Genomic DNA, 15,617 nt, shown 5'->3' with positions numbered 1-15,617 from the left:
AAATAAGCGGGAGTTAATTCTTTATTTGCTTTGTAGATCACATGAGAAATCACTCTTAATGGTTGTAAAAATGTATCAGTCTACACACTACAGAGTATTATTTCTACCTTCCATCAGGCAGTGGAGATATTAAAAGGTAATTTTCTGCACCCTTCCTGGTTATCAGTACTTACCTGACCCGCAGCTTGCCAAGTAAAATTCATGGAATGGATATTGACAGGAATAGCTGGCATTCTCTGTTGTGCTTTTCTGAAATCATGTGTAAAAGGGGCCATTTTCCCTTCGGAAACAATCAAGATATCTTCTTCAAATCCTGGTTTAAAACAAAACAAAACAAAGCAAAACAAAACAAAACCATAAAACTGGGCAGACTTAAAAGAATCCAAACCAGAAAACGCACGCAAAAAGAACACTAAAGAGTTGGTATGGGCCACGTCTATACACAAAGCACCTGTCTAGGTACCCACTAATTTTCCTCGCTATGTGATAAGAACTGTGCCAACAGACACCTGGTTTCAGGAAACGGAGTGGACATACAGTCACCGGGTGCTACTAAACGAGGGGTCCGCCCCAAAACACAGGGTTGTAGAAACTAGCAACAGCATGATCAGAACAACTACATCAGCTGAGGTCTCTGGAGACAGAAGTTCATACGCTTTCAGGTGGAAAAGAGCTGATTAAAAGGTGGAAGGGAGCAACCTTTCTTGGAAATTAAGTTTTAAAAACACACTTAAATGCATGCATCTCCCCTTTAACAGAAGCGCTGGAGAGAGCGGAGACGCAGGTAGGGAAGGCAGCGGGCGCGGGAGCCTTACCTATGAGTACTCTCGCCTGGCGAGCATCGATCCACAGGTACAGGCTCTCCTCCCGCGGCTGCCCGACCTCCGCCCGCAGCACCAGCAGGCACGGGAGGATGCTCCACAGCCGGAGCGCGGCTGCGGGGAAGGCGCTTCTCGGGGCCATGCTCCTCCGGACCTCCCTCCCGGTGGCTCTCGCCGCTCGACCTCCTTCTGCCTCACCTACCCAGCCTGCGGCCGCGAAGTCCTCCCTCAGCCCAAGCTGCGCCCGCTTAGACGGCCGGGCGTGCAGCCCCCTGGCTCCGGTGCGAGAGAGCCCGCGAGAGCCTGCAGGGGAGGAGGGAGGGGAGAGCAGGCGCCGGCGGGGAGGCGAAGGGGGCGCGGGAGGGAGCGGGGACCGCGGAGACGCAGGACTGGCAAAGCAGGAGATGCCAGCACGCACGCCGACGCCAACAGCCCCGGGGTTAAATACAGCCCGAGAGGGAAGAGCGGGAAGGGAGGGCGCGAGCGAGGTGCGAGCGAGGAGTGACGCGGCTCAGTTGGCCGCCGCTGGGGGGCGCTGGGTGGAGGGGGGGCGCGCGCGCGCCGGCGGCGCGAGACCCTCGGAGGCCGCGTCCACGCCGCGGGGCGCGGGTGCGAGCGCGCGCGGAGGGGGCGCGTGGTGTAGGCGGTTGCCAAGCCCGGCGTGGGGAGGGGCCCTTGGGACGTCCCTCGCCTCTGCCGCCTACTTAGCGAGGCGTGGCCTGGGGGGAGCCCGGAGAACTGACACGCCTGGCGTGAGTGAGCGCTGAGGACAGTGATGATAATGCTGATGACGACGACGACAACGACTAACATCCCCATGCCGGTGCCGAGGCAAGGCGCGTATTCCTTCACGTCTCCCTTTCCGCGCCTCTCGTTTCTCTCTGAGCAGCTCAGCGCTGATACTTGGCGTATTCCCATCCGTGTAAAACCCGACCTGCGGTCCTGGGGTACCCTTGATGTCAGGCGCTGGGCTTGGCTCGGCGCGCAGGGCTTCCATTCCGCACAGACAGCGAAGAGGGTGCTTTCACAGCTCGAGGAGGCTCTTCTCCCTGCTCGCCCGGCGGCGCCAGGAAGGGTTCCCCTGGACGCTGGATGACAGGCGTACCTGACGCTGTCGGGGGAGGGAGGGTAGGACCCTTTAATATTTGCTGAGGTTTCCAGAAACTTGGAGGCACACGCGGTGGTACTGAAATCACAGGCGCTTGGGGGCAGGACCAAGGTTCTGGCCTTGTCTATGGGAAGAGTAGTTGGCTGGCAGTGTGGGCTGTAGTCTAACAGGGCCACCCGACCTCAGCAAAAGGGACTTAACTTGCCCCCTGCTTAATCCCTTGGCTATGCAAAGAAAATGGAAGCAAAAGGTAAAAAAAACAAAAACAAAAGCAATACTTAGAAAGATTTCAGACTCAGAAAAAGGTTGTTTACTTCTCTTTGTTCTTTAGCACCCAGATGCTGCAACAAATGTCCAAGGATCAAGTGTCCAGGGTGTGGTGTTTCACTTAGTCTTTTGTAGAGTGGTGGACACCTCAAGAGGGGAAAACAAACAGAAAAAAAACAGAAGAAAAGCCGAATTTGTGCATGCATTAAGTTGAATACCTGTTAGGTCATGAGCAGTTACTAAAAAGAACAGAATATTTCCAATTATGAAGTATTTTCAACTTTACAACTGTTGATCTTTACAAGTAATTAGACAAGATGTCTAATTATGACTGATTTGAACTTACAGCATCAAACTTTTTTTTTTTTTTTAAAGATTTTACTTATTTTTCAGAGACAGAGGGAGAGAGCGCGAGCGAGCACAGGCAGACAGAGAGGCAGGCAGAGGCAGAGGGAGAAGCAGGCTCCCTGCCGAGCAAGGAGCCCGATGTGGGACTCGATCCCAGGACCCTGGGATCATGACCTGAGCCGAAGGCCGCTGCTTAACCAACTGAGCCACCCAGGCGTCCCCAGCATCAAACTTTATAAGTACTTTAAAGTGCTTTCTTGGGGCGCCTGGGTAGCTCAGTGGGTTAAGCCTCTGCCTTCGGCTCAGGTCATGATCTTAGGGTCCTGGGATTGAGCTCGCATAGGTCTCTCTGCTCAGGGGGAGCCTGCTCCCCGCCCCCCCCCCACTTGTGATCTCTCTGTGTCAAATAAATAAAAAAAATAAATAAAAATTAAAGTGCTTTCTTAATTCTCAACTCTTTTAAATAGGTACTGTTATTATTTCCATTTTACTGTTGGGAAGCACGGTTCCCAAAAGCCCAGCAGGTTGCTTGTGTTACCCAGCTGGCACGGGGGCAGAATCAGGGTTCAAACCTAAGCACCCTGATTTAAGAGTCCATTCTTTTAGTCACTACACTTCGTACTGATAAGTAAATCATAATTAGGTCCCAAGCCTCACAGAGATTCTTTCTTTAAAATAAATATATTTACCTCTTTTCAAACATTTTATTAATTTTGAATTCATTTCAGTAACTATTCTTTATATAGTGTATTCACATACATTAGGCAACCTTTAGAGCCCTTCAACATTTCAATGCCAATTGTCTCCCAATTAAAGATAATTTCAAAACACAATAGACATTTACTTTGATTCCCTAAAGTGTGGTCTTAATTGAAACTTTTTTCTCTTAGCCATGCTCAAACCCCTATGGCTCTTGGTGCAAGGACGCCCTCTACAGGCTGTTATAATCAAATACTAAGTAAGAAATAACTCCTAAAATGCACTTTGGGATAGAGAAAAAGAGGGGCTAAATTCTCTCCTCATTCAACTTCCTCTGGGTAAGGTCCCCTCTATTCACTTCTCCTTAGCAGTGGACACTTACAAAAAGTTAGATCAATTATAGTTAGAAAACCATACTATTTTTAAAAATCTTGAACTCTTTGGATTTTAAAGGGAAGGAAAGAACATACGGTATATGCCAGTCAGCTATTTCCAAGAGTAAGAGGGCGTATCTTTTTTGGGAGGGAAGGGCTACCGAAGACCTAATTCAGGCTTGTTTCTCTGTTGTTAAGGAGCAGAGTGGCTTTTTCATTTAGAATGCGGTCATGTTTCCAGTTTCTGTATTAAAGGTAAGAATATTTATTTGCAAATGATAAAAATTTGGAAATAATGTGCCAGGTGGTATTACAAATCAACCTCATTCAGTATGAAAATTCTACCATTTATTGGCTGGCTCAGTGGGTAGAATTTACAGTTGAGAGACCTCCCATTATCTCATCTAGGTGGTCAAGGTCAACATCAACTAGGATAGGTCATACTGATAATATGTGTACCCTTGGTATGTTTTGAGAATGGCACTTTATCTCTGTGGCCTTCTCCTGAAAACCCATAACTTCTGTTTAATAGTGAGAAAAATATCAGAAAAACCAAGCTGAAAAATATCAGAAAAACCAAGGATATTTTGAAAAATACCTGAACGATAATCCTTGAAACTGTCAAGGTCATCAAAAACAAGGAAAATCTGTGAAATTGCTCCAGTCAAAAGGAGACTAAGGACACATGAAAACTAAATGTAATGTGGAATCCCAGATGGGATCCTGGAACAGAAAAAGGATATCAGATAAAATTAAAGAAATCTGAATAAATTAATACTAATGTATCAATATTGGCTCCTTAATTGTAACAATTTACTGTACTAGTATTAGGGGAATGTGGGTATGAGGGTAGACAAGAGCTCTCTAAACTATCTTTGCCATTTTTCTGTAAATCTAAAACTATTCTAAAAAATAAAAGTTTATTTTGAAAAGAAAAGGTGAAGACCTAAGTACATCCCAAAAGATTTGGCTAGCTGACATTGAAAATCAGAAGATTTCTCATAAAATTTGGATTTCTAGCTTCTCCAGACTTTTCCAGGCTTCTCATGACTTCTTCAAGGAAAATTTAGAGATCTGGCAATATTCCTCCCTTACAAGGGGACGTGTGTGAGTGGTGGTGTTGAGTCGTGGCTGCCATTCAAACAGGCCTCCGCTTCTGACAGTTCTAACACTCTTCTGTTGAGCCTGCTTCACCCATTTACTTGACTTGCTGGGCTTCTATAGGATTCTGAGTTTACTACTTTTGGACTAGAGGAGAGGCCATGGGATGGAGGGGGAAGGTGCCTGAGGGGTCTGAAATCAGCACTCATCCTAGAAGCGCTGTTGTGTGGGAACAGGGGCAAAGCCTGCTATAGAGAAGGATCTTGTCAGTACCCAGCCACCCACTTGCCAGGCAAGCGGACTTTCTGCTGCCCACTCTGCCCTGTTGCCTCAACCAGAGCTCCAGGTGTTGGCACTAAGACTGGGGCGTATCAGCTGCATCTTGAGCTGTGTTTGGAGGAGGGGAGCAGGCACACCTGTAGCACCCTGATATGGAAAGGGAACCACAGATAGTAAGTGAATAGAACAAGTGGCCAAGCATTATTTTTATTAGCAGTTCTGTTTAAAAAAAAAGTTTATATGTATATATTTATATCTTTTTATGTCTTTAATATGATGCACAGAAAATGTCTAAAAGGTTACATACTAAACTATTCCCAGGGGTTATTGATAGGGATTGGAAATGGGTCTGGGGCATGATTTTTCACTTGATGCACACATTTTCCGATTTCAAAAAAAATGAGCAAATGCTCTTGTGATTAAAAGCATTTTTAAGCAGGGAGAAAGGTCTTTTCTTCCTAGCTTCAGTCAGTTTCTCCTAAAGTAGGCAGCTGTCACCACCCTGGGCCAACACTTCTTGCTATGCTGCTCGCATACTTTATCACTTCAGAACTGTTCATCACAACACATGACAGCTCATTACTGAGGCACAGCACAGCCTGAGCATTCCTCAGAGTTCCATGCAACACTCTTGCTCTTCTTCCCTCACATAAAAGCATTGCTAAGCAACCCAGCATATCTTGTCTTCCACAAACCATATCCATTATTTCCTGTTCATATAGGCTCTTTCATCTCTGTGACATTTAACAGCTATTATTTTGTTTGTGATCAGGGAAAAGAGGAAAACTATTTTATTGCCCAATATTAGAGGAATGAGAAACAAATTAGAACACTTTCATAGCATGAAATATTATTGAAGCATTAAAATTGATGTTGTGACATAGATATTCAATCACGAAACTGCCATCACAATCAAGATAATGTACATTATCCATCACTCTAAAAGTTTAACCACATCATATACTTTAAATATGTGCCGTTTATTATGTTAACTAAATTTCATTAAATCTGCTTAAAAATTTTTAAATAAATAAAAATAATTGGTGTTTCACCAGGATACAGAAGGCACCAACAATAAGAGAAAAAATTGATAAATTGAACCATATTAAAATTAAGAATTTCTTTTATCAAAAGATAGCATGGAGAGTGAAAAGACAAGCCACAGAGTAGAGAAGATACTTGGATGTATAGGATTCTTATCCAGAATACATACAGAATGTCTGCAAATCCATAAGAAAAAGAAAAAACAATCCAGTAGAAAATGGGCAAAAGAGGGAACAGGTACTTCACAAAAGCACATACTTACATGCCCAATTAACATATGAAAAACAGCCCAACATCACTAGCCATCAGAGAAATGTGAATTAAAACCACAGTGGGAAACCAATTCACACCCCTCAGAATGCTTAAAATGAAAAGAGAAAGACTATGTAAAGTTGATGAGGATATAAACACATTGCTGGGAAAAGTATAAATTGATACAATCATTTTGAACACTTTATTTTTTTTTTTTTTTAGGATTTTTATTTATTTGACAGAGACACAGTGAGAGGAAATACAAGCGGGGGGAGTGGGAAAAGTGGAAGCAGGCTTTCCACTGAGCAGGGAGCCGATGCGGGGATTGATCTCTGGCCGCTGGAATGATACAATCATTTTGGAAAACCATTTGAAAATACTACAAAAGCTCAACTTAGCAATACCACTCCTAGAGATAAGCCTAGCCAAAAAGAAAAAATAAAAAAAATAAAGGAGGGGGTATATATGGGGCATATATGTGTCCAAAGACTGTAACAGCACTATTTATCTTGGTCCCCAAATGGAAATAACTCAAATACCAATTGGCAGTGGAATGAGTTAATAAATTATTATTTGTACATGAAATACTACACAGCAGTGAGAATATACAAATACAATTACACACAGCATGGATGAATCTTGCAGACATCATCTTGTGCTAAATAATCCAAAAGGGTACATACCGGATGATGCCATCTACTAAAAATTCAAAAATAGGAAAAACTAATGCATGATATTAAAAGTCAAGATAGTGAAAAAATTACCTTTGGAAGGTGGTAATGATGGGAAGGGGATATAAAAGGGGCTTTGAGATGCTGATTATATTTTTGTTTCTTGATCCAGATGTTAGATACATGGGAATGTTTATTTGGTGAAAACTCATTAAGTTGCACACTTAACGATTGTGCACTTTTTAATGTATGTTATGTTTTATAAGCTATTAATTAAAAATTGTTATACTATATAAAAAACAATATCACAAAAGATCTAGTAGAACACATAGATAAATGTGTTTATAAGCTTAGAATGGGGAAGACCTTTTTATAAGCAAGATACTTGAAAAGTATAAAAGAAAAGATATACAAATTTGATTTTAAAAAGTATTTTTTTTAAGTATTTTAAATAGTTATGTCAAGGTTCCTGAGTTTTCTTTCCCCTGGACAACCGAACATGGTACATTTTCTTTCCACTCATGGGAATAATCAAAATCAAACAATGCCAGATTGTGTGACTGGCTTCCTTCAGGTAAAATACCAAATAGCATTTGTACTAACCTTGAAAAATACTCACTTGTGAATTTTTATTTTTTTTTAAGATTTTATTTATTTAGGAGAGAAAGTAAGCAAGAGAAAAAAGCATTAGTAGGGGGAAGGGCAAAAAGGAGGGGTAGAGGGAGAGGGAAAAGCGGACTCCCCTGCCGAGCAGGGAGCCCAATGCGGAGCTCGATCCCAGAACCCTGGGATCATGACAGGAACCAAAGGCAGACACTTAATGCAGCCGTCTACGAAGGCAGCCGTCTAAATGCCCACTTGTGGATTTTTAAAAAGACACGTCTAAAATTTCAAAGGAGATTAGCTAATTGTAAATGTAAACCCTGTTGAGGGAATAAAAACTGGGCATAGTTATCACAAAACTAAAAGTTATTTTTGGGTAGACAATTCTCAATTTTGTCACTTTCGAGTTGACCAGGATCTCAGAGCCTATTCAAAACTAAACACACTCAGAACTGGGATTAATCAAAATGGTAATTTATTACCCTCTAGTATGTGGGATATATTTCTGGAGTCTAGAATACAAAAGTTAATGGTTTAAGATGTCCCTTTCCTAGCATGAATCTACCTGAAAAACTCTACTGGCAATCAATAGGTTGGTGAATGTTGATGTCAATGTTGAAAGTACTGGATGGTATGAGAGATACTTTATCTTGGGCAGTGAATCTCAACTGTTACCCAGTAGGAGGTATTTTAGAAATTTGTGGGGGTATTTCTGGTTGTTACAATGACTGTTGGGTACCTTGGGCTCCTAGTGGGTTTAGGCCAGGGACAGTGCATTTTCTGTTATGCATGAGACAGGGGCACATATGAATTGTGCCACAGTCTACACATCTTTGAATTACCCCACTGGAGATTCATGTAGACGAAAACCTTCTAAGTATGAATATAATATCATGAAAACCTTTATAATTATCTGAAGCTAGGAATCTAGTTCTACTTTACATATAAACATACAGTTTTGTTTTGTTTTGTTTTTAAGAAGGCTCCACACAGGACTTGACCTCACAACCTTGACATTGAGACCTGAGTTGATATGAAGAGTCAGACACTTAACCAACTGAGCCCCACAGGCACCCCTACATATAAAGACACAGTTTTAAATACACAATGAATTTTCCAAAAATGCAACCATTAGGAACAGTGACATTCTGTGAAAAGTAAGATTGTGCTTTGTTTTGTTTGGATCTTTATCAAGAATTATTCACATTTTGGAAAAATCACATCACATCTCTGCTTTTTTCATTCTCCTGTACTTTGTATACATAATAGCTTCTGATTTTCTTACCTCCCATAAAACCAAACTCTTTCATAAAGTAGATGCAAGCATCTGATTACTTTACTAGGTCTAGAATAGTTGTGCTCAACTATTTCCATTTTAAATTCATGTTATGTTAGAATTAATTTTTTTGCTTTGTTCATATATGTTAGAACATTATATTTATTATTTGGAATTATATGTGTCAGAGTAGATAATATTATCTTGTATTCTATTTGAGGATAATAAGGGGGAAGTAACAGAATATCTATTATAAAAAGGCAGCTCTGTGTCAGTTTATAAAGACTATCTACTGTGTGATCTCGTTTATGTGACATTCTAGAAGATCACTATAAACAGCAAACACGTCAATGGTTGCCAGACTCTAGGGGTTCCCAGGAAGGCTTAAAGACAAAGACAAAGGGGATACATGAAGGAATTTATTTTGAGGGGCAATGGTAACTATTCAGAATCTTTTTTTTTTTTTTCTTTTGAGAGAGAGAGAGCAAGAGAGAGAGAGAACCACTCACATTCCTAGAGCCCTTGGTGCAGGGTAGGTGCAGAGGGAGATGGAGAGAGAGAATTTCAAGCAGGATTCATGTCCAATGTGGAGCCCAAGGCAGGGCTCAACCTCAGGATGCTGAGATCATGACCAGAGCTGAAATTAAGAGTCAGATGCTTAACTGACTGAGCCACCAGACCTCCCAACTATCCTGAATCTTGACTGTGGTAATGATTACATGGCTGTTTGTGTTTGTCAAATTTATAGAAATGTATGCCCCCAGAAGTGAGTTTTGCTATATGTAAATTGTAAAATGTTTAAAAATGGGGAGGGGGGAGAAGAAAACACAAATAAAACACAGAAAATAAAACAATCAAAATGGTAACATTGATTTCCAGTGTTGACAATGATTGAAATAAGCCACAGAAATCCCTGATGACATTCATGCCTTCAAAGTACAGTTCCTACCTCTTGTGAGTGAGCTGTTCCTTCACATTCTCATTCTCAGATATGTGGAGAGAAAAAAATTCTTTTTTATAGTATTCATGGCAATGCACAAATTGCATCTCAACCAAAGCCTGCAAGTTATTGGCAGTTAAGATTAAAACCTAAACACTTTAGTGGTACCTGGGTGGCTCAGTGGGTTAAAGCCTCTGCCTTCGGCTCAGGTCATGATCTCAGGGTCCTGCAATCGAGCCCCATATCAGGCTCTCTGATCAGCAGGAAGCCTGCTTCCTCCCTCTCTCTCTGCCTACTTCTCTGCCTACTTGTGATCTCTGTCTGTCAACTAAATAAATAAAATCTTTAAAAAACAAAACAAAACAAAAACTTAGCCACTTTATTCTGGTGACCATTTACTACACCACATCGCCTCAGTAGCATAAAGTTAAAAAGGAAGAATACTGTGAATGCTTAAGCTTTTCCATTCATAGCCAGAATTATACCTCTAAAGTAAAATAAAATATCAGTATTTACATTATACTACCACCTGACTTTACTAAGAAAGCAAAAATAAAATAAATTATTTTCTTAATAACATCACCACTTACATTCCTAGAAGAAAAGTGTACTGTAATGTCACTCCTGTTGACAGAAAATACAAGTCTCTTGTGTTTTTTATAAGGTGTTTACAATAGGTCAGTGTTTTGGCTAGGGTGTTAAAGGTTTTTTTGCCGTTTATAGTATTTATTCTGCAGCCTTCTGAAACTGCTTGGGGAAATTTTAACATGTAGAAATGTTTAGCTCACTTATTGTATATGATTAAAATGGTCAAGGGAGGAACATTACCTAATAAATGTCTTAATTTGGATTATATCCAAATAATAGTGTCAAAATGATGGATTATTAGCTCGTCAAAAAGTTTCTTGCCTACCATCTATTCAACCAATTAAGCTACATGAATCAGTAACAAGAATATAATAACATTTAATCATTAATTGATGCCTTTTCTAAGACTCTGTCATTCAAATTCAGTATGATTGCTTTAAAGAAGAAGAACCAAATAATTGTCACTTAATAAATTTACTTCATGATAACACTGGAATTGACTGTGAATTCAGATGATTCAAAAATTTTAAAAATGTACTTTATCGACTGTAAACTGAACCACGGATTTAAAGGCAAGACAAAGTTATTGGTGTCCACACTGTACGTGCTACCATCTGTGACACATAATCAACCTTCAAGTGATACTACCATTTCATTCACTCATGATTAGATTTGCAATTATCCCCCCCACCATCAGTTTATTTATTTATTAACATATGCTGTATTATTTGTTTCAGGGTACAGGTCTGTGATTCATCAGTCTTACAGAATTCACAGCACTCATCATAGCACGTACCCTCCCCAATGCCCATCACCCAACCACCCCATCCCTCCAACCTCCCTCCACTCTAGCAACCCTCAGTTTCCTGAGGTTGAGAGTCTCTTATGGTTTGTCTCCCTCTCTGGTTTTGTGTTGTTTCATTTTTCCCTCCCTTCCCCTATGATCCTCTTCTTGTTTCTCAAATTCCTCATATCAGTGAGATCATGTAATTGTCTTTCTCTGATTGACTTATTTTGCTTAGCATAATAGCCTCTAGTTCTATCCACAGCATTGCAAATGGCAAGATTTCAGGGTTTGGTTTGTTTTTTTGATGGCTGAGATATATATATAGATATCTGTATATATATCACATCTTCTTTATCCATTCATCTGTTGTTGGATGTCTAGGCTCTTTTCATAGTTTGGCTATTGTCCTCCACCATCAGTTTAAAGTTGGTAGTTTTTAGAACATATCTAGGAGGGATGGAAATGGAGGTAGAAGAATAGATGAAATAAAAGTGGCTTTGAGTAGATAGGAATTGAAACAGAAACTTCCTCTGCAAGCTACAATGGTGTAACTCATACTGGATTGATCCTCCCAGTGCATATAAGTAGAAAACTGGACAAAATCAAGAAATATCTGTTTTAAGATATTGAACAACAGGAAGTGCAAGTACAAAAACCCTTAAAAAAGGAAACAAATTAAGGCTAAGTTTAAATTTAAAGTTGAAGTTAAATTTAACTGAAGCTCAGTGATCAATCTGGGTTTTTTATGAAGGCACTTTCATGACTATGGAGCAGGGAAAGGAAATCTAAGTAAAGCTAGAAAGTTCTAAAAAAGCAGATATTGGGGTCACTGAAGCCGATGGGATTTGTGAAGCAAAGGGCTTAGAAGAGAGAATATATGTGTGTGTATATATATGTAGGTATATATATATATATATTAGAAGTACTACCTGAAGGTTAACCATGGCCACAGATGTTAGGATGTGCAGTGTGGGCATCAATACATTCATCTTGCGTTCATCTCCATGGTTCAGCTTACAGCCAATAAAATACATTTTTAAAAAATTTTTAAAATCATTTGAATTCACACTCAGTTGCAATGTTCAGATATATGTGTATCTTCATAGGAGTCCCCGGAATCTGTTGTGAATACGAAACTGAAATTTCATGGGGGACAATTATTTTATAAGGCTGATTATAAGGGAGTTCAGCTATAAGCTGAAATATTTCCAGAGCTCACCCAGAGTAAGAAGATATTTGAATTCCAACCACAAAAATGAAGAGACCTCACTGAAAACCTGAAGCACTTGGTAGAGAAGGATATTCCTTTAATGATTGGGTTAAACTAGCTCTAAAGAGTACATTAGATTCACCCTAACAAAGCTAAAAAACAGGATTCAAAAGGCTAAAGCTAATCTATAAGTAAGTCAACTCCCTTCAAAACACTATCTTACACTCTTCAAAGAAAAATATAAAAATCTGGCATTCAAAACCTAGAATTTATAATGCCCAGCATCTAATAAAAATTTACTAGGCGTGTGAAGAAGGAAGAAAAGGTAATACACAAACTATAAGGCAAATGAGTCAAAAGAAAAAGACCAAGAAATGACAGAATTGATGGAAATCATGGATAAAAACTTTCATGCACCTATTTTAAATATGCTCAAACATTCAAAGAAAAACATGAATATAATGAAGAGATAGATGGGAGTTATAAAAAGGATACAATTGAAACTTGCATACTTGCACACATAAAGAATCTGAAATAAAAAATTAACTAAATGGACTTATGAGCAGATAGTTTATTATAGAAGAAAAGATGAGTAAACTTGAAGACAGAATTAGAAACTGAAACATTGAGAAGAAAAAAAAAATCTGAAAAAATATAGCCTCATTGATTTGTGAAACAGTATTAAGCAGACTTACATATATGTAACTGGAGTTCCAAACAGAGGGAGGAAGAGGAGGAGAAAACAATATTTGAAAAAAGAATGTTTGAAATATTTCCAAACTAGATGAAAACTATAAACTCATAGATCCAAGAGCCTCAACAAGCCCCAGGCAAGATAAACACAAAGAAAACTACACCAAAGCACCATCTCAATCAAATTGCTGAAAACAGGTGATAAAGAGAAAAATCTTTAAAGCAGGCAGAGAGTAAAGAATACATTATTTACATAGGAATAAGCTTAAGACTTTTCTTTAGGAGCAATTCAAGCTAGAAAAAATGGATTTTACAGTGTCAAAAGAAAAAAAATTACAATATAGAATTCTATATTGATTGAAAACATCTTTCAATAACTTAAAATGAAATGAAAACTTTTTAAACAAAATCTGAATAATTTGTCACTAGAAGATGTGCATTATAAAAAAATATGAGAGGGGCGCCTGGGTGGCTCAGTGGTAAAAGCCTCTGCCTTCAGCTCAGGTCATGATCTCAGGGTCCTGGGATTGAGTCCCGCATCAGGCTCTCTGCTCAGGGGGTAGCCTGCTTTCCCTCTCTCTCTCTGCCTGCCTCTCTGCCTACTTGTGATCTCTGTCTGTTAAATAAATAAATAAAATCTTTAAAAATAAATAAATAAATAAATAATAAAAAATATGAGAGGAAGATTATACCAGATGAAAATCAGAAGCACTAAATATATGGATAAATATAAAATAATCTTATCTCTTTTTAAATTCTCCTTAAAAACAATTCACTCTTTAAAGCCAAAATAACAATGCATGGTGAAGTTTATAATATGTAAAAGTAAAACATATCACAGAAATAGCATAAAGAATAAGAGGGAGGAAACAGAAGTATGTATGAAAGGTTCTTCATTATATGTAAATTGGTAAAATGCTATTTGAAAGTAGACTGTGGTAAGTTGAAGAAGAATGTTGTAAAACCTAGAAAAAAACACTAAAACATAAAATAAAGAGGTATACTTATTAAACTAATAATTGGGATAAAGTAGAATACTAAAAAGTAATCTAAAAGAGAAGAAAAAGATTCTGGAATTAATAGTGTCTAAATATTTTATTTAAATAGCAGAGATTGGGGGTGCCTGGGTGGTTTAGTCATTGAGCATCTGCCTTTGGCTCAGGTCATGATCCCCCCAAGTCCTGGGATCAAGCCCCACATCTGGCTCTATGCTCACTGGGAAGCCTGTGTCTCCCTTCCCACTCCCCCTGCTTGTGTTCCCTCTCTTGCTGTCTCTCTGTCAAATAAATAAACAAAATCTTAAAAAAAAAAATAGAGATTGTAAGATTGAATTTAAAGAAGGAAGACTCAGAAAAGCCACCAACCCCCCCCCCAAAAAAAGTTTAAATATGAAGACTCAGGGAGGTTAAAAGTAAAAAGATGGATAAAAATACATACCAAGGAAACACTGTTCATAAGAAAGATGGAGAGGCTTTATTAATATCAGAGAAAATTGACTTTAGGACAAAAAATATTAGGAGAGATAACTGTTGAAACTGGGTGGTAGATATATGACAGTCCATTATACTATTATCTCTACTTATGTATGTGCTTGACATTTTTAATAACAAAACATTAAAAGTTGAAAAAGGAGAAATATGTTAAAACAAACATTTTTTCCATGTAGATTAAATATACCCATCATTTATTTCAGTTACCCTTTTGAAACAAAAATAGCTTTTGCTGTGAATTTGCATTATTTGCCTCATGCTAAACAGATCTTCTCTTTTCTTTTTCTATTATTCTAATTTCTCTTATAATGATTATAATACTACATTTTTGGAATAATGATACCTAGCAGTATTATGAAAGGTTAATAATTCCCCTGATGAAAGTGGATATTAGGTTCTGGAAAGCTGTGAGTGGATTTCAGTTTTATAGGGTTCCCAGAGTTACTGTATATTTGAAACATTGTACTGCCCTTCAAATTTATAGCTAGTTTTTCCAAATACTCCAGAACAAAAAAGAATGTTTTCATTATGAACAGGATATTTTTCTTCTCTTTTCTTTCTTCTTTTTTTTTTTTTCAAAAAGGGAAGCAATCTGAAAACTGTTGGATTGAAATGTCATGTATTTTACATGATAACAAAACATTTCACAAAAGAATGACTACAAATGGCATGATCCCAGTATAGAAAATATGATGTCATTTAACTTCCATCTTCTCTGTTATTTACCACCCATTTAAGACTTTCATACAGTTTATCACAGATAGGTTTTATTTCCTATCCATACAAGGTTTTGTAGATAATTCATATTATCTCATCACTATTCTCATCTTTAGAAGTCAGAAAAACATGTCTATGCATATTCTTCTCTAATTCACTAGATAACATTCAATAAATTTCCATTGGACACTGAAAGATAATATTAAACAGAATTTTACCAGCTATACCACCTTAAACATATAGCATTTTTTTGGTTATAATCTTAATATCCTATATTTTTATGAAACCACACAAAACCTTACACGTGGTAAGACACGAATGTTTATTTGGCAACTATTATAAAAGCCAG

General features: G+C 38.6%; 1 protein-coding gene across 1 annotated transcript in view; it reads right to left on the bottom strand.

The window, feature by feature from the left end:
• The window catches only part of WIF1 (WNT inhibitory factor 1), a 67,837-nt gene extending 66,520 nt beyond the window's left edge, over window positions 1-1,317 (bottom strand). Inside the window, exons 1-2 of the mRNA XM_032347150.1 lie at window positions 816-1,317; window positions 174-313 (exon numbers count right to left, since the gene is read on the bottom strand). Of these exons, the coding sequence (XP_032203041.1) occupies window positions 174-313; window positions 816-963 (288 nt within the window). The 5' untranslated portion in view covers window positions 964-1,317. The remainder of the gene's footprint in view (window positions 1-173; window positions 314-815) is intronic.
• Between the last annotated feature and the right edge of the window lie 14,300 nt (window positions 1,318-15,617).

The sequence above is a fragment of the Mustela erminea genome, chromosome 6 (genome assembly GCF_009829155.1).
Source record: "Mustela erminea isolate mMusErm1 chromosome 6, mMusErm1.Pri, whole genome shotgun sequence".
Classification (NCBI taxonomy): Eukaryota; Metazoa; Chordata; class Mammalia; order Carnivora; family Mustelidae; genus Mustela; species Mustela erminea.
The sequence above is the reverse complement of the archived record's forward strand: the minus strand, read 5'-3'. Positions and strand labels throughout refer to the sequence as shown.